This window comes from Narcine bancroftii, chromosome 9 (genome assembly GCF_036971445.1).
Source record: "Narcine bancroftii isolate sNarBan1 chromosome 9, sNarBan1.hap1, whole genome shotgun sequence".
In the NCBI taxonomy this organism is placed as follows: Eukaryota; Metazoa; Chordata; class Chondrichthyes; order Torpediniformes; family Narcinidae; genus Narcine; species Narcine bancroftii.
Window position 1 is genome coordinate 687,701 of NC_091477.1, and position 27,913 is coordinate 715,613.

Below are 27,913 nucleotides of genomic sequence, written 5' to 3' on the forward strand. Positions count from 1 at the left end.
TTTTCCCTGCAGGAGCTCATCCCTTTTCCTACCTATATAATTGACGCCCTTGAGAATGTTCTGGAACTGCTCAGACATTTTGCTCTTAGCATTCTTGGTGTCTCTCGTCACCAGAGCCTCCTGCCTGCCCCTCTATGAGCTACCCATTACTGTCGCTCTGCCTGCTCCACCCTTCCTTGCTGAGCTTTAGAGGTTGTTGTGAAGATGACTCAGCCTGCTGCTACTGTTTCCCATGTCACTCCCCAACAGAATCCACAGCACTTGTTACTGAGGGGGATGGCCACTCCCCCAACAACCTGCAGCCTCTGATCCTCTTGGACTCTTGATGCCCAGGAGTTTGTCTAAATCCAGATTGCATTCACTGACCTTGCCATAAGGAGCATCTGAGCTAAGTTTAATGCAGTTAAAAGTGACCCAGTTATCAAAACAATTGTTTTTTATTCCATATGAATAAGAAGTGTTGAGAAGGGCAGAGTAGCTCATCACAATCACTGTCTCTGAAGTGAAAACAAGCGTGAAATCTCTAGTTTCCAGTGGAAGGTGAACTGGGGAAATTCACCCTGACACCAAGTGAGAACACAAGCCTTCACTTTCTTCAAGGCGACAGAAGAACATATCTGAAACAGAGAGGAACTGCAGACTGCGGTGCTCGGAAATGCAGGGAGTGAACATAGAAAACGGTAGGCAGGACGAGTGGAAGTGGTGAGGACCACATCTATGTCCAGATGACAGGGACTATGTGGCATGCATGCCTGTATGAGGGGCTGTCTGAGGATGGAGAGAATAGCTCAGGAATTACAGGATAATTACAGGGACCAAGAGGCTCGGACCAGTATGAGAGTGGCCATTTGCTCATTACCCTGGGGGTCTCTGGAAGCTCAGTCACTGAGTACATTCAACAGGCACTGCAGCAGCATTGAAGAGGCTTCGAGACAGATATGGATCTAACAGGGATGGATCAGGTGCGAGAGGCAGAGCTTGAATTTATTTTGGACAACACATGTTTAGTGGGCCAAAGGGCCTGCTCTTGTGCTGTTTTAACAGTCAGGAGAGTGGACGAGGTAGACAATCGGCCACAGGACTGGATGGGGTACCAAGGTGAATGGCCTGAGCTTGCTCCTTGGTTCCATGCTCTCTGAATAGGCTGTAGTCTCTCAGTCAAGCAAGCTGGCAACAGCGGATCTGAGACTCCGGAGAGGAACAGTCACTGACAAAGGACAGGCAGTTCGGGAAAGCAATTGACCCCTCCTTCCTTCAGTGAGGGTACAGATGGTTTTTCAGTGAGGTTGGTGTGTGGAGAGAGAGAGAGAGAGAGGTTACAAGCACAAACAGCCAGTGCCAAAACTGTGCTCTCATCACTGAGAGGGGCCACCCACCCGGATGGTACAATTATCATTCCTCTGGGATAGAATGTGTGCAAACAGGTTAAAAGAGAAGCTTCTATAGGCACATGTCACAATGACCGAGAGGACAGGAGGGCAACAGCTCAGTGTGCACACAGTTACTGCAGTTTACTGGACAGGCAGACACAAGGACAGAGACCATCCTGGGGTGAGGGAGGGAGAGATGGTGACTGACCCTCATGCCCCTTTGTGCTCTCACAGGGAAAGGAACCACCCACCCAGTGCCAAGTCGACACCACATCAATGAAATACCGTCTGCTGCCATTGCTTGTCTCGGAGAAAGGGCCAAAGACAGCGCTTCACCGCCAGCCGGAACGGGGTCCTCTGTCCAATCCCCATCCTCTCCAGACGTGAGCAATCAAGATGGACATCCTGTGGTCGCATAGTCCCAGTGGTAGGAGGGTCCGTGACCTGGGGGGTGGAGGGCAGATACTGATGAATTGCCATTCCACCACAGACTGCACGGTCACAATGACTCCGCCACAATGGCGGAACATTTACCATGGTAGGACATTCTGCCAAAGCCACCCCTCCAACAACCACAGCCCTGCCGCACAACACCTCATCGCCTCACAAAATTAACCAGACCATTACAAAACTTCCCTAAACATTGTTCTGTAGCAGGGATTGAGTATCCCAGATGGTATGTTGTCTCCTTTGTGCAAGGGTCTGAGATATCTAGATTAAGTTCACGACATTCTCAGGAGCCAGATGTCATGGTAGGAAAGGTGAGGAGGTCCTGCAAGGAGAGTTCAGGGAATTAGGTACAAGGTTGAAGGACAGGACCTCGCAGGGTTGTGATCTCAGGTTTGCTACCCAAGCAAGTGCTAGAAATAGGAGGATAATGCAGCCTAACACATGGGTAGAGACAGTGCAGGATGGAGAACTTCAGTTTTCTGGATCACTGGGCTCTCTTCCAGGGAAAGTGGGACATGTTCCGGTGCGACAGTTTGTATCTGAATTAGAGGGGGACTAATATTCTTGCAGGAAGGTTTGCAAGTGCTGGAATTTAAATAGATTTGCAGGGAAATGGGAGCCAGAATGTCAGAGCAGATAGAGGAGTGGAGGAGGGAAATAATGATGTGAAAATTACATGTACCATTAGAAGTCAATGGGTTGTACATGGTGGAAATGTTCTCAGGTGGATCTGCTTCAACGCAAGTAGTATTGTAGGAAAGGCAGATGAGCTTAGAGCTTGGACTGACACATGGAATTTATGACATTGTGAAACTTGGTTGCAGGAGGGGCAGGACTGACAGCTCAGTGATCCAGGCTTCTGTTGCTTCAGATGTGAAAGAACAGGGTGATGAAACAGGGAAGAGTGGCATTGCTCGTCAGGGAAAATATCACAGCTGTGACCAGGCAGGCCAGACCAGAGGGCTCATCTACTAAGGCCATATGGGTGGAGCTGAAGAATGGGAAAGGTATGACCACACTCATGGTGGAGTAGTATAGACTGCCTAATAGTCAACAAGAATTGGAGGAGCAAATCTGCAGAGAGCTACCGGGGTGGGCAGTGTGCTACAGGGCGGGGCAGGTGCCTTTCTGATGGTAAATTAAACTGTGAGGGCATGGCCACAGCCACCTTTGCCAAGTGTTGACTCAATCACAAAAAAATATTATTTTCAGCATTTTGTTGATGCTGGAATTCCTCCCGTCAGTCTACACTTTAAAAGATCAGGGGGCTCGTACGAGTCAAAATTTAAAAGGGTGCATAGTTCAAAATGGCCCCAGTTGCTAACTTGATAGCTGATAAATTATCCTCTCTCTGTCAATGACAACTGCTGAGTTCCGTGTTAGTTGCACCATGAGGATATACAGTGCTGCTCTCCAATAACGGCCCACAGCAGCTGGAGGACAGGCAGCAGCACATGGGATGGAGAATTCATGCAAACCCCCCCATTCAGTGGAGAATTCACACACAACCACCCCCTCCCGCCACTCCGTTTAGTCAGTGGAGCTGATCCTGACTTCCAGTCTCCATGCCACTCCATCTGTTTTTTTTAGACCTACAGGATGGTAATAGGCCCTTTTGGCCCATAGGCCTGCGCCATCCAATTAACCAAAGGAAACCGGAGCCCCCAGGGAAAACCCATGTAGTCACAGGGAGAACATACAAACCCCTTAAAGACAGCGCGGGGTTGAAACCTCAGTCCTGATCACTGGCGCTGTAACATCATTGTGCTAACTGCTGTGCTAACCATGTTGCCCAGCTGATGAACTGTTCAGTCTCAATTTTTTTCTCGTCTTCTCCAGCTTCCAGTTTTTAAATGGTCATCTGACGATGTGGGCTTGCAACCAATCGCAGACACTTGCTGTCCCTCCATTCCTCTCTTCCATTCTGGTCTCTGTTCCTGAACCCAGCATCATTGCCCCAGGAGGCTGCCTTGTCCCAGCCCCTGCTATGTGGGTTGGCTCCATTGCTGTGTGCGTTACTGATGGAGCTGGATAACCACAACTCAACCCACTGGGAGAAGGCACATGGGCACAGAGCTCTACTTCCTGAGCAAACACGACCACAGGACAGGAGTGCAGTGAGCCAGGCTGTACAATAAACCCCTACACTTACTGGCTGCAGGTGGACACTGGGGAGCCTGAAGACATCTGCCATGGTACGTGCCATTTCGTATTTGGTCATTCGCTCATTCCCAGACCAGTGGAATATTCCATAGATTGAGGAGTCCTGTACCAGGAAAAATGGAGAACGAGGACAAGGAGTTAAAACTGCACTATTCATACCTTCAGTGAGCAGTAATGTTCACACCCACAGAGAGTGGCAGTGTTCACACCCACAGTGAGCAGTAGAATCCACACCATCAACACCCACAGTGAGTGGTAGTGTCCACGCTGTTCATACCCACAGTAATTGGATATGTGCAGACTGTTCACACCACAGTGAGTAGTAGTGTACACAACCATGCTGAATGAAGAGAGGACATACCGGAGTGAATGTGCGTTACACCTACCTGCAGCCTGCGCTCTGCCAGCTGCCGACACACTCTGGCCACATCAGCCACATGCGTGGGGTACCGCTGCTGCCAGTGGTCTATGCTGGCCACATGCTCCTGGCACTGCACCTTGCCAAAAATGATGGTGACCGCACTCTCCTCCAGCTCCTCGACTGGACCATACAGCACGGGCACTCTCAGCACTGCAGCGCCTGCAACCAACACGTGGAGGGTGAACTCCCCACATTGCACATATATCCCATCTGCCCCCTCCCTGCCCTCACACCCGCCCCCTGCCCCCACACCAGCCTCCTGCTGCCACACCCTGTCTCGCCTCTGCCCCCTGCAACCACTCCCTACCCCTTGCTTTTGCACCCTCTCACTTCCCCATCACCTGCTCCCACCCTCTAACTCACAGCTTGCACCGCCCCTGCCGCCTCACCCACACCCTCAAACCCCCCCTCCCCACACCTGCTCCTGCAATATGTACAGACCCACCAACACCCCGCTCACACAGACCCTCTCCCCCTTAGGGAACTCAGTCCCCTCACGGACACTCGCCCTTTCACTGACCCCCTCCTTCACATGGAGCAGGCAGAAAGTCCCGTGTGAAGAGCAAAACAGACAGTCCCAGGACCTTGAGCACACTCAGTGAATCCCCCAAACCGAGACATCACTGAAGGGGGAATCCCCACCCCTCTGTGCTCTGAGTTGGAGAGGAAGGACAGGCAGGGGACAAAACATAAAGGCAGCCACTTAGAGGTTTGAAATGTGTCTATTTCAACACTAGGAGTATTAGGAATAGAGAGGGTGAACAGAGCACAGATCAGTACGTGGAACAACGATGTTGTGGCCATTACAAAGACTTGGCTGGAGGAGGAGCAAGAATGGTTGATGCAGGTACCTGGGTTTAAATGTTTTAAAAAGAATAGGATGGAAGGTAACTGAGTGGGTGGGGATGGGAGGCGGGGGGGGGGGGAAGTAGCATCAGTGGTCAGAGATTGTATCGTGGCTATAGAAAGGGAGGACACTGCAGAGGGAGTGTCCACTGAGTTGGTGTGGGTGGAAGTCATAAATAGGAAGGGAGCTATCACTGTGCTGAGAATAGTCTATAGGCTCCCAAATAGCAGACAGATTTTGGAATGGTGGGAAATACAGGGTTGAAGTTATGGGTGATTTCAACTTCCCTGATATTGACTGGCATTTCCTGAATGCAAGCGGGATAGATGGGGCTGAATTTGTCAGGTGTCAACAAGAAGGATTCCTGACACTGTATGTGGACCAGCCGACGAGAGGAGAAGCCATATAGGATTTAGTTCAGGGTAATGAACCTGGTCAGGGGCGGATCTCTCGATGGGGAAGCATTTTGGTGAGAGTGACCACAACTCCCTTCGCTTCAACATAGCCATGGAAAAGGATAAAAACATTTAAACTGGGAAAGTGCTTAACTGGGGAAGGGTTAATTATGAAGGGATGAGGGAGGAACGAGAGAATAAATTGGAAGCAGATACATAGAAACATAGAAGATAGGAGCAGAGTAGGTTATTCGACCCTTCAAGCCTGCTCCGCCATTCAACGAGATCATGGCTGATCTTAAAGTTCAGTACCCCGTCCCTGCCTTCTCTCCGTAACCTTTAATACCCTTATACTGAAGAAATAGATCTAATTCCCTCTTAAATATATTTAATGAGCCTGCCTCTACTGCCCTCTGTGGCAATGAATTCCACAGATTCACCACCCTCTGGGTAAAGAAATTCCTCCTCATCTCGGTCCTCCTCCAGCCAAGCTTATAATCCTCAAACCGTGGCCCCGGGTTCTGGATTTTACCATTATTGGAAATATCCCATCTGCATCCATTCCGTCCAGTCCTGCCAGAATTTTATATGTCTCTATGAGATCCCCTCTCAATCTTCTAAACTCCAGCGAGTTCAATCCCAAGTTGCGCAACCTTTCCTCATAAGTCATTCCTGCCATTCCAGGTATCAGCCTGGTGAATCGCCTCTGCACTCCCTCCATTGCAAGAACATCCTTCCTTAGATAAGGTGACCAAAACTGCACACAATACTCCAGGTGGGGTCTCACCAAGGCCCTGTACAGCTGCAGTAAGGTATCCTTGTTCCTAGACTCAAACCCTCTTGAATATGAAGGCCAACATACCATTTGCCTTTTTAACCGCCTGCTGTACCTGCATGCTCGCCTTCAGAGACTGATGTACAAGTACCCCTAGGTCTCTCTGCACTTCCCCATCTCTTAATCTATTGCCATTCAAATAGTAATCTGCCCTCCGGTTTGTATTACCAAAGTGTATAGCCTCGCATTGATCCACATTGTAGTGCATTTGCCATGGATCTGCCCAGTCCCTCAATTGATCCAAATCACACTGGAGCTTCCTGACCCCCTCTTCCGTGCACACAACCCCTCCTAGCTTAGTGTCATCTGCAAATTTGGAGATATTACGTCCAATCCCCTCATCTAGATCATTAATGTAAATTGTGAACTGCTGGGTCCCAGTACAGATCCCTGTGGCACCCTACTGGTCACCGCCTGCCACTCAGAAAATGAGCCATTAATCCCATGTTTACAGTGGTAACGTGAAGGAAGAGGAAGTTTAGGGACCACTTGGGCAGGGTTTCTTGTCCCACTAAGACAAGGAAAAGATGGTAGGAAAAGGAAACCGTGGCTGACAAAACAGGTCAGGCAACTAGTCAAGAGGAAGAAGGAAGCATACAAGATATAGGAAACAGGAAAGGCTCATGAGAAGTGTATGGTAGCCAGGAAGGAGTTTAAGAAAGGACTTAGGAGAGCTCGAAAGGGGACATCAGAAGGCCTTGGCGTGTAGAATTAAGGAGAACCCCAAGGCGTTCCATGTAGATGTGAACAACAAAAGATTGACAAGAATGAAGGTGGGGCCGCTAAAGGATAAAGGAGGCAAAATATGCTTGGAGGCAGAGGAGGTTCTAAATGAATACTTTACATCAGTATTCAAAAGAGAAGAGGTCCTTAATCATAGTGAGGTGGAAATAGAACAGGCCTGTGGGCTGGACAATGTGGAGATTCAGAAAGGGGAAGTGTTGGATCTTCTGAAAGACATCAAGGTTGATACACAATATACGCAAGGCTGCTGTGGGAAGTGAGAATAGATATCTGGGGCAGTAGCTATGCTTTTTGAATCCTCTTTGGGGAGGTGCCAGAGGATTAGAGAATGGTAAGTGTAGTCCCCTTGTTTTAAAAAGATGACAGGGAGAATCCTGGGAATTATTGACTGGTGAGTCTTATGTCAGTGATGTGTAAACTAATGAGAGAGGATTCTTAAGAACATTCGATTAACATTTGGAGAACAGTCTACTCAAGGATAGTCAAAATGGCTTTGTGAAGGGAAGGTCATGCCTAAAGAATCTAATAGAGTTTTTTTGCGGAGGTAACAAAAGAAATTGATGAGGGCCGGGTGGTAGATGCAGTCTACATGTATTTTAGCAAAGCATTTGACAAGGCCCCCACGAAAGACTCATCAGAAAGTCATGAGTCACTGGATCTCCTGGTAGCTGGGTGACTGTCAGGAGAGGGAAGGGGAAGATACAGACAGTGCAGAGTATCCCTGTGGCCGATCCCATGAACAATAAGTATACTGTAACGAGTTATAAATATGTCATTAAAAGAGACAGATTTTGGGGGTTCAGTGTAGGACACCACAAACAGAGTAACAAAACACATCTCATTTAAAATGCAAAAGCTTTGGGTGAAGCCAAACATTCAGGTACCAGTGATTTTGCAAAGACAATCAAACTGTTTTGGAAAGAATTTCAAAAGCAGGTGTAAATTAAAGAGTCCAGGCTCAAAACGTTGATAAGATCCTTCAGGGATTGGGTTTTGGAGCCTTGGGGAGGTGTTCTGGTTTTTACAAGAGATAAAAAAAACAAACAGGATTCTTCTCTTAGAGAGTTCAGTTCTGCAGTGGCTTTTGGAGGCTGCAACATGACAACCTGGCAGCTTATTGAAACCCCATTTTGAAGACGGGTTGTGAGTTCTGAGTTCAGCCTGTTGAAAACCCTTATAGTCCTTACAAGAGGAAATGGCTGGCTAGAATGTTTTTTTTCCTAAAATAAGAGAAACAAGAGGAACTCTGTGGTTACCTTGAAGAAGAGGTTATCATTTGGAAAACCCATGATGGGGCAAGTTTCTTCGGCAAGATACTGAAGTAGCTGATCGGAGGAAATCAGTTTGTGTGTGTCCAAACGAGCAACAAATATCTCTCTCTGAAGCCAACAAGAACCTTCCTTAGCAGTAACCATTTAACTTTAAGCACCAGAGCCTGGTGAAAATTCATAAATGTTAAATTCTGTGCACAGTATAAGAATTGCCTGATACTGGTGAACTTGGAGAAGTGAATGATTGGACCATTAAAGCAAAGAACTTTCCTGAGCATATACACATTACATACACATGCTCTTAGAATTAGAAGGGGGTTAAGTTAATAGTAACAAGTTAAAGTTTGATTCTGTTTTTATGTTTAAAGAAAATTAAAAGCAACTTTTGTTTAAGTAACCCTTTGTTTTGGTGAATTTCTATTGCTGCTGGGTTTTAGAGTCCTCTGGGCTCATAACAATTCTGTTTTGGATACTGTTGGTGGGAACGACCTACCAGGGACATCAAGGTGGTCACATCTGCGGCACAGAGGCTGGCCCCCCCCAGCTCAACAGGGAAGGGGGGAGGAGAGCGATGGTGATCGGGGACTCACTGGTTAGACAAGTGGATAAGAAGTTCTGTGAATGAGCAAGTCTCCCAGATGGTATGCTGCCTCCTAGGAGCCAGGGTCTAGGATCTTTGATCAAATTCATAGCATTCTGGAGGGGAAGTGTGAGCAGCTCGATGTCATGGTCCACATAGGGACCAATGACATAGATAGGAGTGGGGATGAGGTCCTGAAGAGGAAATACAGGGAGTTAGGAAAGTTAAAAAGCAGGATCTCGAGGGTGGTAATCTCAGGATTCCTGCCTGTGCCATGCGCCAGAGAGGGTAGAAACAGGAAGTGAGACAGATGAATGTGTGGCGGAAGAGTTAGTGCAGGGGGCAAGGGTTCAGCTTTCTGGATCATGGGCTGCACCTGAACTGGAGGGGGACCAATATACTGGAAGACAGCTTTGCTAAGAGCTGTTGGGGAGGGCTTAAACTAGTTTGGCATGGGAGTGGGAATCAGAATGTGAGTGCAGAGATTAGAGTAGAAGGGAACCAGGGTGTTAGGGTCGATAAAGAGGAAAATAGAAAAAAAAGTAAGAAATAATGTGCAGTAAAGATGACAAAAAGGACAGGCAGGTGAAAAGACAGGATAATTTGCTGTACAATAGAAATGCAGAAAAATCGGTAAAGATACGGGTCTAAGGGTACTGTACTTAAATGTACAGAGCATTAGGAATAAAGTTGATGACCTCGTTGTACAGCTACAGATTGAAAGATATGATGTTGTGGCCATCACTGAGACATGGCTTAATGATGGATGTGATTGGGAGCTGAACGTCCAAGGGTACACAGTGTATAGGAAAAATAGGCAGGTAGGTAGAGGGGGTGGCTTGGCCCTGATGGTAAACAATGATATTAAATCACTAGAAAGAAGGGACATGGGGTCCGAAGAGATATGGCAAGGTAAAAGGACCCTATTGGCAGTTATATACACGCCCCCAAACAACAGCTGGGAAGTGGACTACGAGTTACAGCTGGAAATAGAAAAAGTGTGCCAGAAGAAGGAAAATATCAAATTAATTATGGGGAATTTTAACATTAAAGGGTATTGGGAAAGTCAGGAAGGTATTGGATGTCAGGAGAGAGAGTTTGTAGAATAGAGCAGCTTGTCGATAAGCCCACCAGGGGATCGGTGGTTTTAGATTGGGTGCTGTGTAATGAACCTGAGGTGATTAAGGAATTAAAGGTAATGGAACCCTTGGGAAGTAGTGATCATAATATGATTGAATTCAGTTTCAAATTTGAAAAGGAAAAGCTGATATCAGATGTGTCAATATTTCAGTGGGAATTACAGTGTTATGAGAGAGGAACTGGCCCTAGTTGACAGGAAAAGTAAGCTAGATGGAGGGACAGCAGAACAGAATTGGAGGATATTTCAACAAGAAATAAAGGAAGTGCAGGATAGATATAGTCCAAGAAAAAGGAAAATTATTAATGGAAAAATGGCACAAATTTGACAAACAAGAGGGGTAACACTTAAAATAAAAGCAAAAGGGAGGGCAGACAAGGAAGCAAAAATTAGTGGGAAAACAGAGGACTGGGAACTTTTAAACACTTAGAATCAAAGAAAGTTATTAGGAAAGAAAAGATGAATTATGAATGGAAGTTGGCAAATAACATACAAAAGGATGATTTTTTAAAAAATATATAAAAAGAGAGACACGAGTAGATGTAGGACTGATTAAAAATGATGCAGGAGAAATTATAATGGGTAGCAAAGAATGGCAGAGAAACTAAATGAGTATTTTGCGTCAGTCTCCACTGAGGAAGACAATGGCCATATACTTGATAGTCAGAGGCCTCAGGGAATAGAATTAAGTAAGTCAGGATTACTAGAGAGATGGTGCTTAGTAAGATGAATGGACTAAAGATAGATAAGTTTCCTGAACTGGATGAGATACACCCATGGGTTCTGAAGGAGGTAGCTTTGGAGATTGTGGAGGCATTGGAAATCATTTTCCAGAAATCAATGGACTCAGGAATGGTTCCAGAGGATTGGAAAGTCACAAATGTAGTTCCTCTGTTTAAGAAAGGAGGCAGGAAATTATAGGCCTATTAGTCTGACATTGGCAGTTGGAAAGCTATTAGAGTCGATCCTCAAGGACAAGGTTATGAAATACCTGGAGGTGAATGACATGATAGGTCCAAGCTAGTATGGTTTCATGAAGGGAAGATCCTGACTGACCAACCTTTTGGAATTTATGAGGTAATCACGTGGGATGGACAAGGGAGGACATTAATAAGGTGCCACATGAGAGGCTGCTTTAATAAGATGAGAGCCCATGGAATTACAGGAAAGATATTAAATTGGATGGAGCATTGGCTGATAGGCAGAAAGCAAAGGATGGGAATAAAGGGATCCTGTTCTGGTTGGTTGACATTTACTAGTGGTGTTCTGCAGGGGTTGGTGTTGGGGCCACTTCTTTTTACAATATATATTGATGATTTAATTACGGATTGAATGGTTTTGTGGGGAAGTTTGCAAATGACAGCAAGGTAGGTGATGGAGTAGGAAGTGTTGAAGAAACTGAAAGGTTGCAGAGAGACTTGGACAGAAATGGCAGATGAGATACAATGTTGAGAAATGTACAGTTGTACATTTTGGAAGAGAAAGAAACAGGAAGATTATTATTTGGATGGAGAGAAAATTCAAAATTCAGAAGTGCAAAGGGACTTGGAGTTCCTTGTGCAGGATGACCTAAAGGTTAACAATAGGTTGGATCGAGAGTAAAGAAAGCAAATGCTATGTTGGCATTCATTTCAAGAGGGACAGTGTATAAGAGTAAGGAAATGTTGATGAGGCTCTATGGGGCACTGGTGAGGCCTCATTTGGAGTACTGTGTGCAGTTTTGGGCCCCTTATCTTAGAAGGGATGTAATAATGTTGGAGAGAGTAGAGAGAAGATTTGCCAGGATGATTCCTGGAATGCAAGGGCTAAAATGAGGAAGGTTTAGCATCTCTTGGACTGTTTTCATTGGAATATAGAAGAATGAGAGGGGATCTCACAGAGACATTTTGAACGCTGAAAGGATGGGACAGAGTAGATGTGAATAAGATGTTTCCCTTAGTGGGTGAATCCAGGACAAGAGGGCACAATCTTAGCATTAGAAAACAGAGAAGAGGAGAAACTTCTTTAGCCAGAGGGTCATGGATTTGTGAAATTCATTGCCACATGCAACTGTGGTGGCCCAATCATTGGGGAAGTTTAAGGGGGAGATTGGTTGGCATCTAATTAGTCAGGGTATTAAGGGATCTGGGAAAAGGCCAAAATTTGGAATTGGATGCGAGAACACTTTAGCTCAAGGTTAATTTGCAGAGCAGAGTCAATGGGCTGAATGGCCTACTTCTTTTATCTTGTGAAAATTGGCTGTAAGGATTTTAAAAATGACTTGGAGGAAGAAAGCAGAGTAGTAGTGGAAGGAAAGGATTCTGCCTGGAGGTCAGTGACTAGTGGAGTGTCACAGGGATCTGTTCTGGGACCCCTGCTCTTTTGTGATTTTTATAAAAGACCTGAATGATTAGGCAGAAGGATGGGTCAGTGTTTGTGGATGACACGAAGGTTGGAGGAGTTGTGGATGGAGCTGAAGGATGTTGAAGGTTATAAGAGGATATAGACAGGATGCAGAATTGGATAGAAAAGTGGCAGATGGGCTTCAATCCACATTAGTGTGAGGTGTTGCATTTTAGAAGGACAAACCATAAGGCTGAGTACAAGATTAATGGTCGGTAACTTAAGGATGTGGATGAACAGAGGGACCTTGTGGACCAAATCCATACATCCCTCAAGGTCGCTGCACAGGTTGATAGGAGAGTTTAGAAGACCTATGGGATCAGAATTTATTGTCACGAACGAGTCCTGAAATGTGGTGTTTTGCGGCAGCGTCACAGTGCAAACATTCATATTATAACCATCTTACGACTTTACTATAAAAAGTTAAAAAAAAATAACAACAATAAGAGGGCACAAAAAGTGAGGCCGTGTCTTTGGCCCATTATACAGGAATCTGATGGCAGTGGAAAAGAAGCCGTCCTTGTGCCACTGAGTGCTTGTCTTTAGGCTCCTGTATCTTATCTCTGAAGGTAACAGAGTTAAGAGGGAGTGGCCTGGGTGGTGGGGGTCTTTGAGGATAGAGGCTGCTTTTTTAAGACACTGCCTCATGTAGATGTCCTCGATGGAGTGAAGCCTAGTTTCTGTGATATCACTGGCTAAGTTAACAACCCTCTGGAATTTATACCAGTCAGTGATGCAACCAGCCAGAATGCTTTCCACAGTTCACCTGTAGTAGTTTACGAGAGTCTTTGGTGACGTACTGAATCGCTTCAGACATCTCACAAAGTATAGCCGCTGGCAAGCCTTCTTTGTGATTGCATCAACTTAGAGGATCCCGGTTAGGTCCTTGGAAATGTTGACACCCAGGAGACAATCCAAAGGATTCTGGGATTCATTAATGGAGGATTGAATTCAGGAATAGAGATCATGTTACAACTCCACAAATCTTTAATAAAACTACACCTAGAGAACTGGGTTCAGTTTTGGTCACCTAATTAAAGGAAGGCTGTAGAAGCTATGGAGAGGGTGCAGAGATTTACCAGGATGTTGCCTGGATTGGGAAATAAGTCTTATGAGACAAGGTTTGCAGAGCTGAGAATTTTCTCCAGATTTGGATTACTTGGCCATTAAATGCAGACCTATTTACCTCCCATGGGAGCTGACTATTATAATTGTTATAGCTGTTTATATTTCACCGGATGCTAATGTGAACATAGCTTTGGGTTTCCTTCTCAAAGCTATTAACTTACAACAGACTAAGCACTTGGAAGCATGCGGATTTGAAGGCTGTCCTCCCGAAATTTGAACAGCATGTCACTTGTGTGTCTGGGGGTGGGGGAAAGAATAGGACTCTTGATAAGGTCTATTCAAATATCAAGAAAGGTTTCAGGTCAATTTTGTTACCACATTTAGGCTGGTCATATCACCTTTCCATACTTTTATTTCCAACAATACATTCCCTTTACTAGCAGGGCTCCACCCACTTTAAAAATTGTTAAGACATGGCTCGAAGGAGTTTCCTTGCAGTTGCAGGATTGCCTTGAACAGACCAACTGGGACATCTTTGAAAATCAGGATTTGGAGGAATATACAGCTGCTGTACTCGGATATATAAAGAACTGTGCTGACAACGTCACCATCGACAAATGGATCAGGGTGTATTACAAACTTGGATGACCAAGGAGGTTAAAATTCTTCTCAGAGACCATAATATCGCTTTTAGGTCAGGTTATAGAGTACTGTACAGAGCTGCTAGAGCCAACTTGAGGAAAGGTATCAGGAATGCAAAAGCAGCCAAGAGGAGGACGACTTCAACGATAATGAACCGCGGCGAATGTGGTTGGGCATTCAGTACTTCAATTATAAAAACAACAATGGCATGACTGTTGATGGTGATGCTTGGCTGGCTGAGGATCTCAATCATTTCTTCGCTCAATTTAAGGTGGAAGCAGAAGAGATGGATGTAACACACACATTGGCCCCTAACAGTCGTGTCCTCACTGTTCAAGAACATGAGGTGAGACGCATGCTTAGAGCAGCGAACCCAAGAAAAGCCCACCAGCCCCGATGGCACGTCAGGCAGGGTGTTGAAAGAGTGTGCAAACCATCTCTCTGAGGTCTTCACAAAGATTTCAACAGATCCCTGCTAAAGTCTATCATTCACCATGCCTAAAGGCTGCTACAATCATTCCACTGCCTAAGAAAGTTATCAAGGGCCTCAACAACTATCATCCGGATACCTTAACAATGGTCATTATGAAGTGCTTTGAGAGGCTGGTTTTGCAGCACATTAAAGCCAGTCTCCCTCCGATCCACCTTTGATCCACACCAGTTTGCTTACAGGCTAATAGGTCTACTGTGGATGCTATTGCCACTGTTCTTCATTTAGCACAGACCCACTTAGAACAACAGAAATACAGTGTGAGGTTACTTTTTATAGGCTTTAGTTCTGCTTTTAACACTGTTATTCCAGGCAGAATGGTTGGTAAACTCGCTGATTTAGGATTTTCCAAATCGATTTGTCTATGGATTAAGGACTTTTTAACAAACCATTTCCATAGGTACTCATTAGTCCCCTACTCTCACACTTAGCACTGGTTCCCCACAGGGCTGTGTGTTGAGCCCAATGTTGAACTCTCCAAGTATTCCTCTAATACCATCATAAAATTTGTGGTTGGGCTCATTTCAAGGGGTGATGAGTCAGTCTATAGGGACGAAGTCCACAAACTGTCGTTGATGCTCAGAAAACAATCTGGTATTGAATTCTTTGAAGGTGAAAGACCTCGTAGTGGATTTCAAGAGGAACAGTAGGGCCACAGCTCCACTGTATATTAATGGGGACTGTGCGGAAAGGGTTGTGACTTTTAAACTTCCAGAATAGTATCTGACTGAGGATCTTTCTTCGACTACTAATACTGCCGCAATAGTCAAGAAGGCACATCAATGCCCCTATTTCGTGAGAATCCTTAAGAAAATGAATCTATGTCCTTCTATCGCTGCTCTATCAAAATTGCTTTGAGTTATTGCATTCCTGTGTGGTTTGCCTGTTGTAAAGCAATAGATCAGAGGGATCTTCAGAGGGTTATCAATACGGCCCAGAAGATCATGGCGTTTTCCTTGTCTCCTTTGGAGGTTTTATTTCAATCTCACTGTATCGGGAAGGCAGCCATGATCCACAAGGATTCTATTCACCTGGGCTATCATTTGTTGGATCTATTGCCCTCGGGTAGACGATACAGGTCCATTAAATCACAGACGAACAGACTCAAGAGCAGTTTCTATCCCAAAGAATTAAACTCGGCCAATTAATGTATTTGTATTGTTTCGGTGTTGCTTTTTTTCTTTCTTGTTTATACTGCTTTTATTGTCTTTACTGGTTTATATGCTCTTGTATGTTGTATTGTGAGTACCACGGTTGCGCTTTTTAATGTGTTTTCTTACACAACGACAATAAAGTACTTACCTTTCACTTTGGAGCATAGAAGGATGAGAGAAGACTGCATAGATGTCTACAAAATTCTGAGAGGCAGAGATAGGGTGGACAGGCCAGCACCTGTTTCCCAGGAAGGATCAGCAAACACCAGGGGACACATGTACAAAGTGAAGGGAGGGAAGTTTAGGGTAGGCATCAGGGTAAGTTTTTTTTACACAGAGAGTTTTGGGGGCCTAGAATGCCTTGCTGGGGATAATGGTGGAAGCTGAAACATTGAGGGCTTTTAAGAGATTCTTAGACACGTGGCTGAAAGATGGTCATGGGGTAAGGAGGGGTTAGTACTTTTTTTTAAAAGGAAGGAATATATGGGTTGGCACAAAATCAAGGGCTGAAGGGCCTGCACTATACTGTGCTGTATTGTTCTATGTCTTTCACAGTTGGCCACCAACATCCCCCCTCCCCCCACCACAGTGAGAAAAAGCACCAACTAGGCACAGCCACCAGCTGTCTCCAAACCGAGTGCATAGCCAGCGAACACCACAAACACACCACTACAGTGACGCTGCATGGAATGTCGGGCAGTCTCCCTCCTCCAAACAACCACTCTATAGCCTCAAGACCTTATCCCACTGCAGTCTCCCTTCCCCAAACCCTCCATAGCCTCAGGACCCTGTTGCCTTTCAAATATTGCATAAGCCAGCTCATTTCTTGTCTCACCAGGGTGATTCTGCAAAACCTGCCTCTCCCCTTCCAGCTTGGTTATCCCGTACATGTTGAGTGGATTAGGAGCGTCGCATTCTCTATAAGGAGGGTGTGTTCCATCAAAAATATAATCTGTGCTCAAGTATATCATGAAGGCTCCGACTGCAGCTGTAGGAGCAAGAGAGGGGCAGTTATTAGTTGAACTATAATTATCTACAATCAATTCTGTTCAACACTTGTTTCCCAGACAGTGGACATCATGACCCCAGCCCTCTCCTGACGGTGATGATCCAAGTTATGTCCTAGTGATGTGATCCATGGCTACACATTCTAATTCCCAGACTGGCAATTGTAGCAAAACCATGCCTGGACAGCAGATGGGATCTCCACAAGACAATGGAGTCTCTTGGGGACCAGATAAGATGAGGTAACATAGGTTTTGCATTGGCCATAGCTCTTTGTGAACTTGAATTGCAAACATACACAACGTCAAAAAGCATGCATGCAGGAGAGAGCCCAATGCCATTATTAACCCCTTTTGCCCATTGTCTGCCACCAAGCAAGTCTCTAATCCACCCCACAGCTGACCTTTCCTGTAGAGGGATGGCATAGTAAAGTTTATGGATGATACAAAGGCTAGCAGTGTTGAGGATAGCGTTGAAGGATATCGACAGAATGCAGAGTTAGACGGAAAAGTGGCATATGGAGTTCAATCAAATTCTCTCAAGGTTGCCACACATGGCAGCTCAAAAAATCCCTAGTGAGATCACATAGAATATTGTGTTCAGTTTTGGTCACCTCATTATAGGAAGGATGTGGAAATTATGGAGAGGGTGCAGAGGTGATTTACCAGGATGTGGCCTGGATTGGAAAATGTGTCTTATGAGACAAGGTTAGCAGAGCCGGGACTTTACTCTTTGGAGTGAAGAAGGATGAGAGGAGACTTAAGTCCACAAGATTCTAAGAGGCATAGATAGGGCAGGTGTACCAAACACCAGAGGGCATCTGTACAAAGTGAAGGGAGGAAAGTTTAGGGGAGATATCAGGGGCAAGTTTATTTTTATACAAATTTATATTTATGGGTGCCTGGAATGCATTGCCAGGGATAGTGGTGGAGGCTGGAACAATTGGGAAATTTAAGAGACTTTTAGACAGGAATATGGATGAAAGAAAAATAGAGGTAGAGGGAATTTAGTTTTTATGGGGCAGGCTTATATAGGTTGGCACAACATTGAGGGCTGAAGGGCCTTTATTGTGCTGCAGTGTTCTATGTTCATTGTCCTCTACAAACCTATGACTCAAACATCAGGTGAGGGATGGCAGAACATACACAGCCTTGAAGCAAAGAGTGCATGCTGTCAACGAGAACAAACCTGGCCAAGATCTCGGAATGTGATGCACAGTAGCCTTTAGCAAGAGCGTCAAGCGATTGAGGCCACAAGATCTTTCCTACCTGACTCTCTGGCCAAGCATCCCGAGGTGCTCACATTCAACTGCCTGGAATAATCAGGGCGCCCCTCCACCACATCGGGTCTGCGCTCTGCCGCACAATGAATCACTACTTGTGGCTGCAACAGGACCAACACAAGACTTGCAGTCAGTTTCCACACCATACCCGCAATGGCATCTGAAGGTAAAATACATAGAACTACTGTACAGGTATAGCAGCATCCACAGCAGACAAAGATATAGAACAAAGGTTTCAGGCCTGAGGGTTGGGCCTGTGACGAAGGGTTCAGGCCAGAAACGTCAGTTCTATATCTTTGCCTTCTGTGGACCCTGCTGAGCTCCTCCAGCATCTCTGTGTATTTACTATAACCATAGCATCTCCAGAATTTCAGGTTTTATTTGCTCCTGATGGTGCTGAAACAGATTTGACTACAAAAATTGATTTCATTCTTCAGCATACTTGCCTCCGTGAGCTGATGCATGGCAAGCCAGGAGGTAGCGATTTGAGTATACAATGCATTTGCTGGGCCACAGCTGGAATACCATGCAGAGGTCTGGTGGCCATTCAATGGAAGATCACACTGTAGAGAAGATTCATGCAGGGGGTGTCTCAGCTATGAGGAGAAATAGAGTTGGTCCTCTGTGGAGCAGAGGAGGCCGAAGGGGACCTGATAAGGGTGGACAAGATTATGCCGGCCATAACAGGAAACCATTCCTCGTAGCAGCGATATATAAAACTTAAGAATAAGATTGAAGGGGAACAGAAGAAAATATTTTACATCTTGATGAATTGGAAACTAGAACCCACTGCCTGAGGGAATGGTGGAGACTTTAATGAATGTAGAGGGGTATTTGAAACACCATGCTCGAGAAGGCTACTGTCTAAATGCCAGTCAATAGGAATAATGCAGATGGCACAGTGGTCCTCACTGACCCAATGGGCTGAAGGGCCTGTTTCGGTGCAGGTCAGAATTAATCCAGGGAAGAATGTGTGTTTGTTAACGTAGTGGGCTAGGGACCCACAGTCAGAGCACCAGAGGGAATCAGATGACACAGATGTTACCAATTCAATGGCAGAGTGAAGCTCTCTCTGCACCATCCCATCACACACTCCTGGGGTCAAACACAAAATGAAGCTCCCTCCACACCGTCCCATCACACACTCCTGGGGTTAGACAGAGAGTGAAGCTCCCTCCGCACTGTCCCATCACACTCCCGGGGTCAGACACACAGTGAAGCCCCCTCGACACTGCCCCATTACAGAATGATGGGCACATGAGCTTTAGACAGGATATCACAGTAAAGCTTTTCTTCCATTCATGTTGGGAAAGGTCCTATCACACTGTTCAAGAAAAGGAATGGGATTTATCTTTGATGAGACAACCATTTCTACACCGTTGTTGTATTTTCTCATGTGTTCTCCTCCTGTGGACAAATCAGCTGTTGTCTTTTTCCCATTTGGTAGGTCTGGTACCATAAGTGGTGATGCACTAAGTGGTGACCTGCCAAAGCAAGTCTGTGTCCCATACACAGCCTGGTGTGGGATACTGTGGAAGGTGTGGTTCTGTGTGAGAGAAGGGTGCCTGATCCATCTCCCATGGAGCTTTCTGACCATCTGAACCTCCTCCCTGCTGTCTGCCATTTTTGAAAGCCCCCTCCACCTGCCAATCAGCACCCCCTCCACATCAACCCCAGCAGAGCTGAATTCCCTTCCCTGTCCCAGCAAGAATCTGGGCCTCCCACACCAATTCCTCAGTAATGCTTCTCACAGCAGTAGAAGGATCAATACCTGCACTTCTTGAACGATCTTTCGCACTGCCCCTGGGTCCAGCAAGTCAACTTTCTCAAACCTGGGCCGTGCCCTTCGGTATGCACAGCCCACAGCGTCCCAGCTGTTGCCCGAGAACTCCTTGTACACAGCTCGGCCCAGCAAGCCCGATGCTCCGGTGACCAGTACCCGTCTGTCAGGCACAGAAACATCCTCCTGCAAACAAAAGTTCAAACATTATTCTGGCTGCAAACCCCAGCCTGGAGCGCCATCAAAGGCAGACATCTCACTGACATGTCCCACTTCCAGTCACGCACACGCAGATCCAAAACGGTGACCATCCGCGAACTGCAGACCCAATGGGTGGCGCAGCCTCATAGGGGTGGGGGGCAGCCTTGCGGGGAGTAACTAAAGCAGAGTGTGGATTTATGAGAGTGAGTACTTGAGATAATTGACAGGGACAAATAAAGGGAGGAGTAGCTAAAGTGGAAGAGCCAGCGAGGAGTGGCCCAGTGTGGGAATGGAACTTTGAGGCTTTGGCTTGAGAGGCTTCAGTGAGCGGAGGAAGAGCTTGATTACTTCCAATGAAATGGAGGCCAGGTGAGGTAGTTTAACCCTTCAATTAAATTAAGAGGTAATGGGACTCCCAGATTATAAAAGGGTTGAACGGCTTGGAGTTTGTCAAAGTTTTCTAAATCAATATATGAGGGTACCAACGAGAGAGGATGCAATACTTGATCTCCTATTAGGGATTGAGACAGGACAGGTGGCAGAAGTATGTGTAGGTGAACATTTTGGGTCCTGTGATCATAATGTCATTACTTTCAAGTTATTATGGACAAGGATAAGTCTGGTCCGAGAGTTGTGATTCTAAATGGGAGGAGGCAAATTTTGTGGAAATGAGAAAGAGTCTAGGAAGAATGGATTAGGATATGTTGTTTTCTGGCAAGGGTGTGTTCAGTAAGTGGATGGCCTTCAAAAGCAACATTTGAGAGTCCAGAGTTTGCATGTCCCAGTCAGGATTAAAGGCAGAGTTAACATGCAGAGGAAACCTTGGTTTTCAAGGGAGTTTGGCAATCTGGTTCAGAATAAGAGAGGTGCATAGCAAGTATAAGCATGATGGAGCAAATGAGGCACTAGAAGAGTATATAAAATGTATGAAAATACTCAAGGAGGAAAACAGGAAGGCAAAGAAGACATGAGGTTGATATTGTGAAGGTAAACCTGAAGGGTTTCTACAAGTATATTAAGACTAAAAGAATAGTAAAGGACAAATTGGTCCCCTAGTAGATCTGAGTGGTCACAAAATGGGGGAGAGCTTAAATAGTTTTTTTTGCATAAGTATTTCAGAATCAGAATTTATTGTAATGAACAAGTGTTGATTTATGAGAGAAGTGAAGGAGGAAATAGCAGAGGCTCTGGCGGTAATTTTCCAAATGTCATTAGATATGGGGATAGTGCTGGAGGATTGGCGCATTGCGCATGTGGTTCCGTTATTTAAAAAGGGTTCAAGGAGGAAGCCTGGCAACTATCGGCCTGTAAGTTTGACGTCTGTGGTAGGTAAATTAATGGAGAAAATTCTTAGAGATAGTACTTATAAACATCTGGATAGACAGGGTCTGATCAGGAGCACTCAACATGGATTTGTGGGAGGAAGGTCATGTTTGACCAATCTGATTGAATTTTTTGAAGAGGTGACTAGGAATGTGGATGAGGGTAGCACAGTGGATGTTGTCTATATGGACTTCAGTAAGGCCTTCGATAAGGTACCACATGGAAGGTTAGTTAGGAAGGTGCAGTCTTTAGGTATAAATTTTGAGATAGTCAAATGGATTGAACATTGGCTGAAAGGGAGAGGCCAGAGAGTGGTAGTGGATAATTGTCTGTCAGGTTGGAGGCCGGTGACCAGTGGTGTGCCTCAAGGATTTGTATTGGGCCCATTGTTGTTCGTTATATACATTAATGATCTAGATGATGGGGTGGTGAATTGGATTAGTAAATATGCAGACGATGCTAAGATAGGTGGAATAGTGGATAATGAAGAAGGTTTTCAAGGATTGCAGAGGGATTTGGGCTGCTTAGAAAAGTGGGCTGAAAAATGGCAGATGGAATTTAATGCTGATAAGTGTGAGGTGCTTCATTTTGGTAAGAAGAATCAGAATAGGACATATGTGGTAAATGGGAGAGCATTGATGAATATAGAAGAGCAGAAAGATTTAGGAGTAACGGTACATCGTTCCCTGAAGGTAGAAACTCACGTGAATAGGGTGGTGAAGAAGGCTTTTAGTATGCTGGCCTTTATCAATCATTGCATGGAATATTGGAGTTGGGAGGTGATGTTGAGATTGTATAAGATGTTGGTGCGGCCTAATTTGGAGTTCTGTGTGCAGTTCTGGTCGCCTAATTATAGGAAGGATATAAACAGAGTGGAGAGAGTGCAGAGAAGGTTTACCAGAATGTTACCTGGGTTTAAGCATCTAGAGTATAGGGAGAGATTGGACAGATTAGGTCTTTATTCTTTGGAGCGTAGAAGGTTGAGAGGGGATTTGATAGAAGTATTTAAGATTATGAAAGGGATAGACAGAGTGGATGTGGATAGACTATTTCCGTTAAGAGGAGGAAAGATTAAAACAAGAGGACATGAGTTAAGAATTAAGGGGCAGAGGTTTAGAGGTAACATGAGGGGGAACTTCTTGACTCAGAGAGTGGTAGCCGTGTGGAATGAGCTTCCGGGAGAAATAGTGGCGGCGGAGTCAATTGTATTATTTAAGAAAAGGTTGGACAGGTATATGGATGAGAAGAAGATGGAGGGTTATGGGCATTGTGCAGGGAGGTGGGACTAGAAAGGGGTGTTTGGTTCGGTGCGGACTAGAAGGGCCTAATGGCCTGTTTCCGTGCTGTAATTGTTATGTTATGTTATGTTAAGTCATGAAATTCGGTGTTTTGCAAAGCATCATAGTGCAAACATACATATTATAACCATCTTCCATTACTATAAATAAAAAAATATAAAAAATAGTAGTGCAGAAAAATTTTCACAAGAATCTGGCATAGTAGGAAAGGAAATAAGCAGTAGTGGCATAGAACATGTTGAGATTAAAGAGGAGGAGGTGCTTGCTGTCTTACAGTGAATAAAGATAGATAAATCCCCTGGGCCTGACATGATAATCCCTCCGACCTTGAGGAAGATAAATGTAGAAATTCCAGGGGCCCTGGCAGTGATAATTAAATCATTCTTATTCACAGTTGAGGTGCCGGAGGATTGGAGGGTACCTCGTGTTGTTCTGTTGAATAGAAAAGGCTCCAAAAGTAAACCAGGAAATAACTGGTCAATGAGCCAGACATCAGTAGTGGGTAAATTATTGGAGGGTATTTGGACTCCCAAGGGCTAATTAAGGATAGTCCAAATGGGTTTGTGAATGGTAGGTTATGTTTAACGAATCTTATACAGTTTTTTGAGGAGATTACCAAGAAAGTAGATGAAGGGAAGGCTGTGGATGTTACCTACATGGACTTTAGTAAGGCCTTTGACAAGGTTCGACACGGGAGGCTAGTTCAGAAGGTTCAGACACGAGGTATCCATGGAGAGATTGTAAATTGGATTCAAAATTGGCTGAATGGTAGTGGATGACTGCTTCTCAGACTGGAGGCCTGGGATTAGTGGTGTGCCTCAGAGACCATTGTTGTTTGTTGTCTATATCAATGATCTGGAAATTGGATCAGCAAGTTTGCAGATGACACTAAGATTAGAGGTGTTGTGGAGAGCAAGGAAAAATGGGACAGAAATGCAGATGGAATTTAATGCAGAAAAGTGTGAGGTGTTACATTTTGGAAGGACAAACCAAGGTAGGTCATCTATAGTAAATGGACGGGCACTGAGGAGTGCGGAGGAACAAAGGGATCTGGGAATTCAGATAATGGGAATTCAGTACTGTAATTAAAGTACTTACCAGGGCTCGGGCCTAACGGGTCGAGTAGGGAGCCATTGGAGTCGGGTTCAGAGGCATCCAGGGGAGGCGGGGTGAGGAGTGACTGACAGGGTTAACTGGTAGAGGACAAGGGTAGGAAGGGTGAGGAGGTCCTGCAAGGAGAGTTCAGGGAGTTGGGCGTTAGGTTGAAGGACAGTACCTCCAGGGTAATGATCTCAGGATTGCTACCAATGTCACATCTATTGAGGTTGGAAATAGAAGAATAATGCAGCTTAACACTTGGCTAAAGGCATAATGTAAGAGGGTGGGCTTCAAGTTTCTGGATCATTGGGCTCTCTTCCAGGGAAAGTGGGATCTGTCCTGTCGAGACGGTTTGCATCTGAACTGGAGGGGGACTAATATCCTTGTGGGAAGGTTTGCAAATGCTGGGATTAAACTAGATTTGCAGGGGAATGGGAGCCAGAGTGCCACAGCAGATAGAGGAGAGGAGGAGGGGAAAAAATGATGTGAAAACTACATGCATCATTAGAAGTCAATGGGTTGTACATGGTGGAAATGTTCTCAGATGCATCTGCTTCAACACAAGTAGTATTGTAGGAAAGACAGACGAGCTTAGAGCTTGGACTGGCACGTGGAATTTATGACATTGTGGCCATGAAACTTGGGTGCAGGAGGGCAGGGCCGTTAGCTCAATGTTCTGGGCTTCCATTGCTTTAGACGTGATAGAACAGGGGGTTGAAAGGGAGAGAAGTGGCATTGCTCGTCAGGGAAAATATCACAGCTGTGCTCAGGCAGGACAGAGCAGAGGTCTCATCTACTAAGGCCATATGGGTGGAGCTGAGGAATGGGAAAAGTATGACCACACTCATGGGTTTGTATTATAGATCAACAAGAATTGGAGGAGCAAATTTGTAGAGAGCTAGCAGACAGCTGCAGGAAACAAGGTTGTGATAATTGGAGATTTTAACTTCATGCATATTAACTGGGACTCCCATCCTGTAAAAGGGCTGGATGGCTTGGAGTTTGCCAAATGTGTTCAGGAAAGTTTTCTAAATCAATATACGTTGTACCAACAACGAGAGAGTGCAATACTGGATCTCCTATTAGGGAAGGAGACAAGACAGGTGACAGAAGTGTGTGCTGGGGAACGTTTAGGGTCCAGTGATCATAATGCCATTAGTTTCAAGTTAATTATGGAGAAGGATGGGTCTGGGCCCAATTTTAAGGAAATGTGAAAGGATCTAGAATGCCTGCATTGGGATCAGTTGTTTCAGGCAAGGATGTTCGAGGTAAGTGGAGGATCTTCAAAGGTGAATTTTTGAGAATACAGAGTTTGTATGTTTCTGTCAGGATTAAAGGTAAAGTTAGAAGACATAGGGGACCTTGGTTTTCGATGGATATTGGGGATCTTGTTCAGAAGAAGAGGTGTATAGCAGATAGAGGCAACATGGAGCAAATGAGGAGTATAAAAAAATGCAAGAAAAAAACCTCAAGAAAGAAATCAGGAAGGCTAAAAGGTGACATGAGATTGCTTTGGCCAACAATGTAAGGAAAAATCCTGAGGGCTTCTACATGTATATTAAGAGCAAAAGGATAGTAAAGAACAAAATCGGTCCCACTGAAGATCAGAGCAGTCGGCTTTGTATGGAGCTACAGGAGATGGGGAAGATCTTAAATCTTTATTTTTTTGACTTCCAGCTGATGACTACATAGTATAGGGGACAGACGAGCTCCTGTTAACATTTAAACTTTTCTCATCCAACTTTAATTTTTAATCAAAATGGCTATGCCTCTGACTGCAAATATAGCTAAGGCTAGAAATGGCAAGGAAGAAGCTGCTTTGGTGATCCCAGACTACATCGCAGACACTGAAAAACACACAGGATAAACAAAAGAAATTAAAACAGCTGTATAAAAATGCCACCGTGAGATTGATTCAAAGCTGGATAAAGTTCTATAACCAATTTCAGTATTTGAGTATCGTTTGGAGAATGTGGAGAATAATTTGGAATTTGGAATGGATAAATGAGAAGCTCACTGTGAAAAATTGGCTGCCAGCAATTTAAAGCTTATTTCGGGGGTGGTGGAGCTGAAAAGTAGAAGCCGAAGATTTTGTTGAAACAGAGAAAGGTCGATTAACTGACTTTTTCTCCACGTTACTCACAGAGGTGTTTAGAAAAGATTTCTTTGCTATGGAACTGGTGCTTGGCAGGGCACACCAGTCACTAGGTGCTGCTAAACTGTAGCCCTCCTGGGACCCAGATGCGATTAGTGAGGCAAAGGTCCCTCCAGCACCTTTTAAGCTGAGGGGGGGGGATAGCTCCAGTAAATTACCAGCCTGGCAATTTAAGGGGGATCCCACCCCTGCAATGACACAGTAAGTGACACATCACGCAAACTAGTCTCCCCCGTCTCCCCATCAGCTGCCAATATTGTTCCCACCATTAATTGCACTCCCCCCCCCCCCCCGCCAACCCCTCCCCTCTCTCCCTCGCAGCAGCCAACCCCTCCCCTCTCTCCCCCACAGCAGCAACCCCTCTGCCACCTCCCCTTCACCTCCACCCCGGGCCCTGGTGGCAACCCCTCTCTCCCCCAATCACTGCAGACACTTCAGCCAGGGTTTCCCTGTGACACCAGTGTGTAAGCGCTGATATCACAGGAGTAACCAGGTCAGCCACTTTGCTGTTCAAGCCATCGGTCAATGTGTCCTGGGTAAGTTTAACTGGGTTCCCTGACTACCTCCGAGGTAGGGCAGGGACCTAGTCGACTTTCGATGATGCTGACCGGGTCCGACCCTTTCAATCTGGCTTGTGAGTGGGGCACTAACCGGGAAAATTGCCTGGTTAATCCCAATTTACAAGGCAGTTTGAAAGCACCTACTGATTCCCACCCTACCTCAGAACATCGCTCACGATCAGTAATCCATTTCTATTATTTTCAAGAAAAGGAACATGTTATTTGTGAAGCCCATCACAACAGGAATTTGAATTACAAGGGCCAACAAATAAGATTCGTTGAAGATTTCTGTCTTGAAATCATGGAAATACAGAAGAAATACAGTAATGACTGCCTTATGTTTGAGTCCTTTCTCTTTTGTTTCCAGCTCGCTTGAGGATCACCAAGAAAAATGGCCACAAGAAATTTATTGACTCTGAGGAGGACGCTCGCAAACTGCTGGCTGAAATGAAGGGTTAACTGATCAATAATTATTGGAGTTCTTATTTTAATTTGTTTATTAGTTTATTTTGTTTATCCTCGGTATTAAGATTTACATAGATTGTATTAATCTTACTTTGGTAATCTTGCAAGCGTAATAATATACACAATTTATTATGTGATCATGGGAAAGTTGGCTTGTGTGTGTATTATAGGACCGTGGGAAATTTAAAACAATAAATACGTGGGTTAGGGGTTAATGCTATAAAGCTTAGGAAATTAAATGTGGATTTAGACAGCTTTAGGAACTTATTTTTTATTTACTAATGAGTAGATAATACTGTAAGAATTTAAAATTTAATGTTACAAAACATTGATTCAGCTGTGTAGGTTTTTTCCACTTTGGCTGATCGTGGTAATGAGATATGACCTTACTGCACATATACTTACCTTTACAGCAACCTTAGCATTTTCATTTCAATTAAACTTTTTTTTCTGGATAGAATTGGTCTAGGGTTGGGGAAAATTATTAATCATGTTGGTTTTTTTATAGAAGGAGCTTTATAAACATCTTGGCAGAAGTTAGATGAGGATTTATGGTCTGGAGAATGGAAAAGATTGGGATGAGGGTATTCATTTATTGTTATCCTGTGTGTCTGTCTAATTCAACAGTTTTGGAAAACCTAGATCAAAAGTTATGCCATCTTATGCCACAAGAACAAAGGCAATTGAAGCATTTACTTTTGAAATATGCAGATTGTTTCCTTACGTTCCAAAAAGGACATCAGTGCTTTTTCATGATGTGGACGTGGGAGAAGAAAATCCTATAAAATAAGGCCCC

At 44.9% G+C, this 27,913-nt stretch overlaps 1 protein-coding gene and 1 long non-coding RNA gene across 5 annotated transcripts in view; one reads left to right on the forward strand and one right to left on the reverse strand.

Annotated features, from left to right (window-relative positions):
- The window catches only part of mat2b (methionine adenosyltransferase 2 non-catalytic beta subunit methionine), a 140,632-nt gene that overhangs the window by 43,677 nt on the left and 69,042 nt on the right, over positions 1–27,913 (reverse strand). For 2 of the 3 annotated variants that reach the window (XM_069897928.1, XM_069897929.1), the window contains 6 exons: positions 20,009–20,203; positions 18,224–18,338; positions 16,786–16,938; positions 4,370–4,563; positions 3,973–4,086; positions 419–1,814 (listed from right to left, as the gene is read on the reverse strand). In XM_069897928.1, the coding sequence (XP_069754029.1) occupies positions 1,644–1,814; positions 3,973–4,086; positions 4,370–4,563; positions 16,786–16,938; positions 18,224–18,338; positions 20,009–20,203 (942 nt within the window). In that variant the 3' untranslated portion in view covers positions 419–1,643. Of the gene's footprint in view, positions 1–418; positions 1,815–3,972; positions 4,087–4,369; positions 4,564–16,785; positions 16,939–18,223; positions 18,339–20,008; positions 20,204–27,913 lie in introns of those variants that run through there. The other variant, XM_069897926.1, reaches the window with a different exon arrangement.
- Positions 1,503–27,414, forward strand: LOC138743101 (uncharacterized). 2 transcript variants are annotated; one of them, XR_011344655.1, is made up of 4 exons: positions 1,503–1,797; positions 3,660–4,015; positions 17,018–17,197; positions 27,020–27,414. It is a non-coding gene; the product is annotated as an uncharacterized lncRNA (long non-coding RNA). The 2 variants fall into 2 exon arrangements; XR_011344656.1 differs by lacking the exon at positions 17,018–17,197.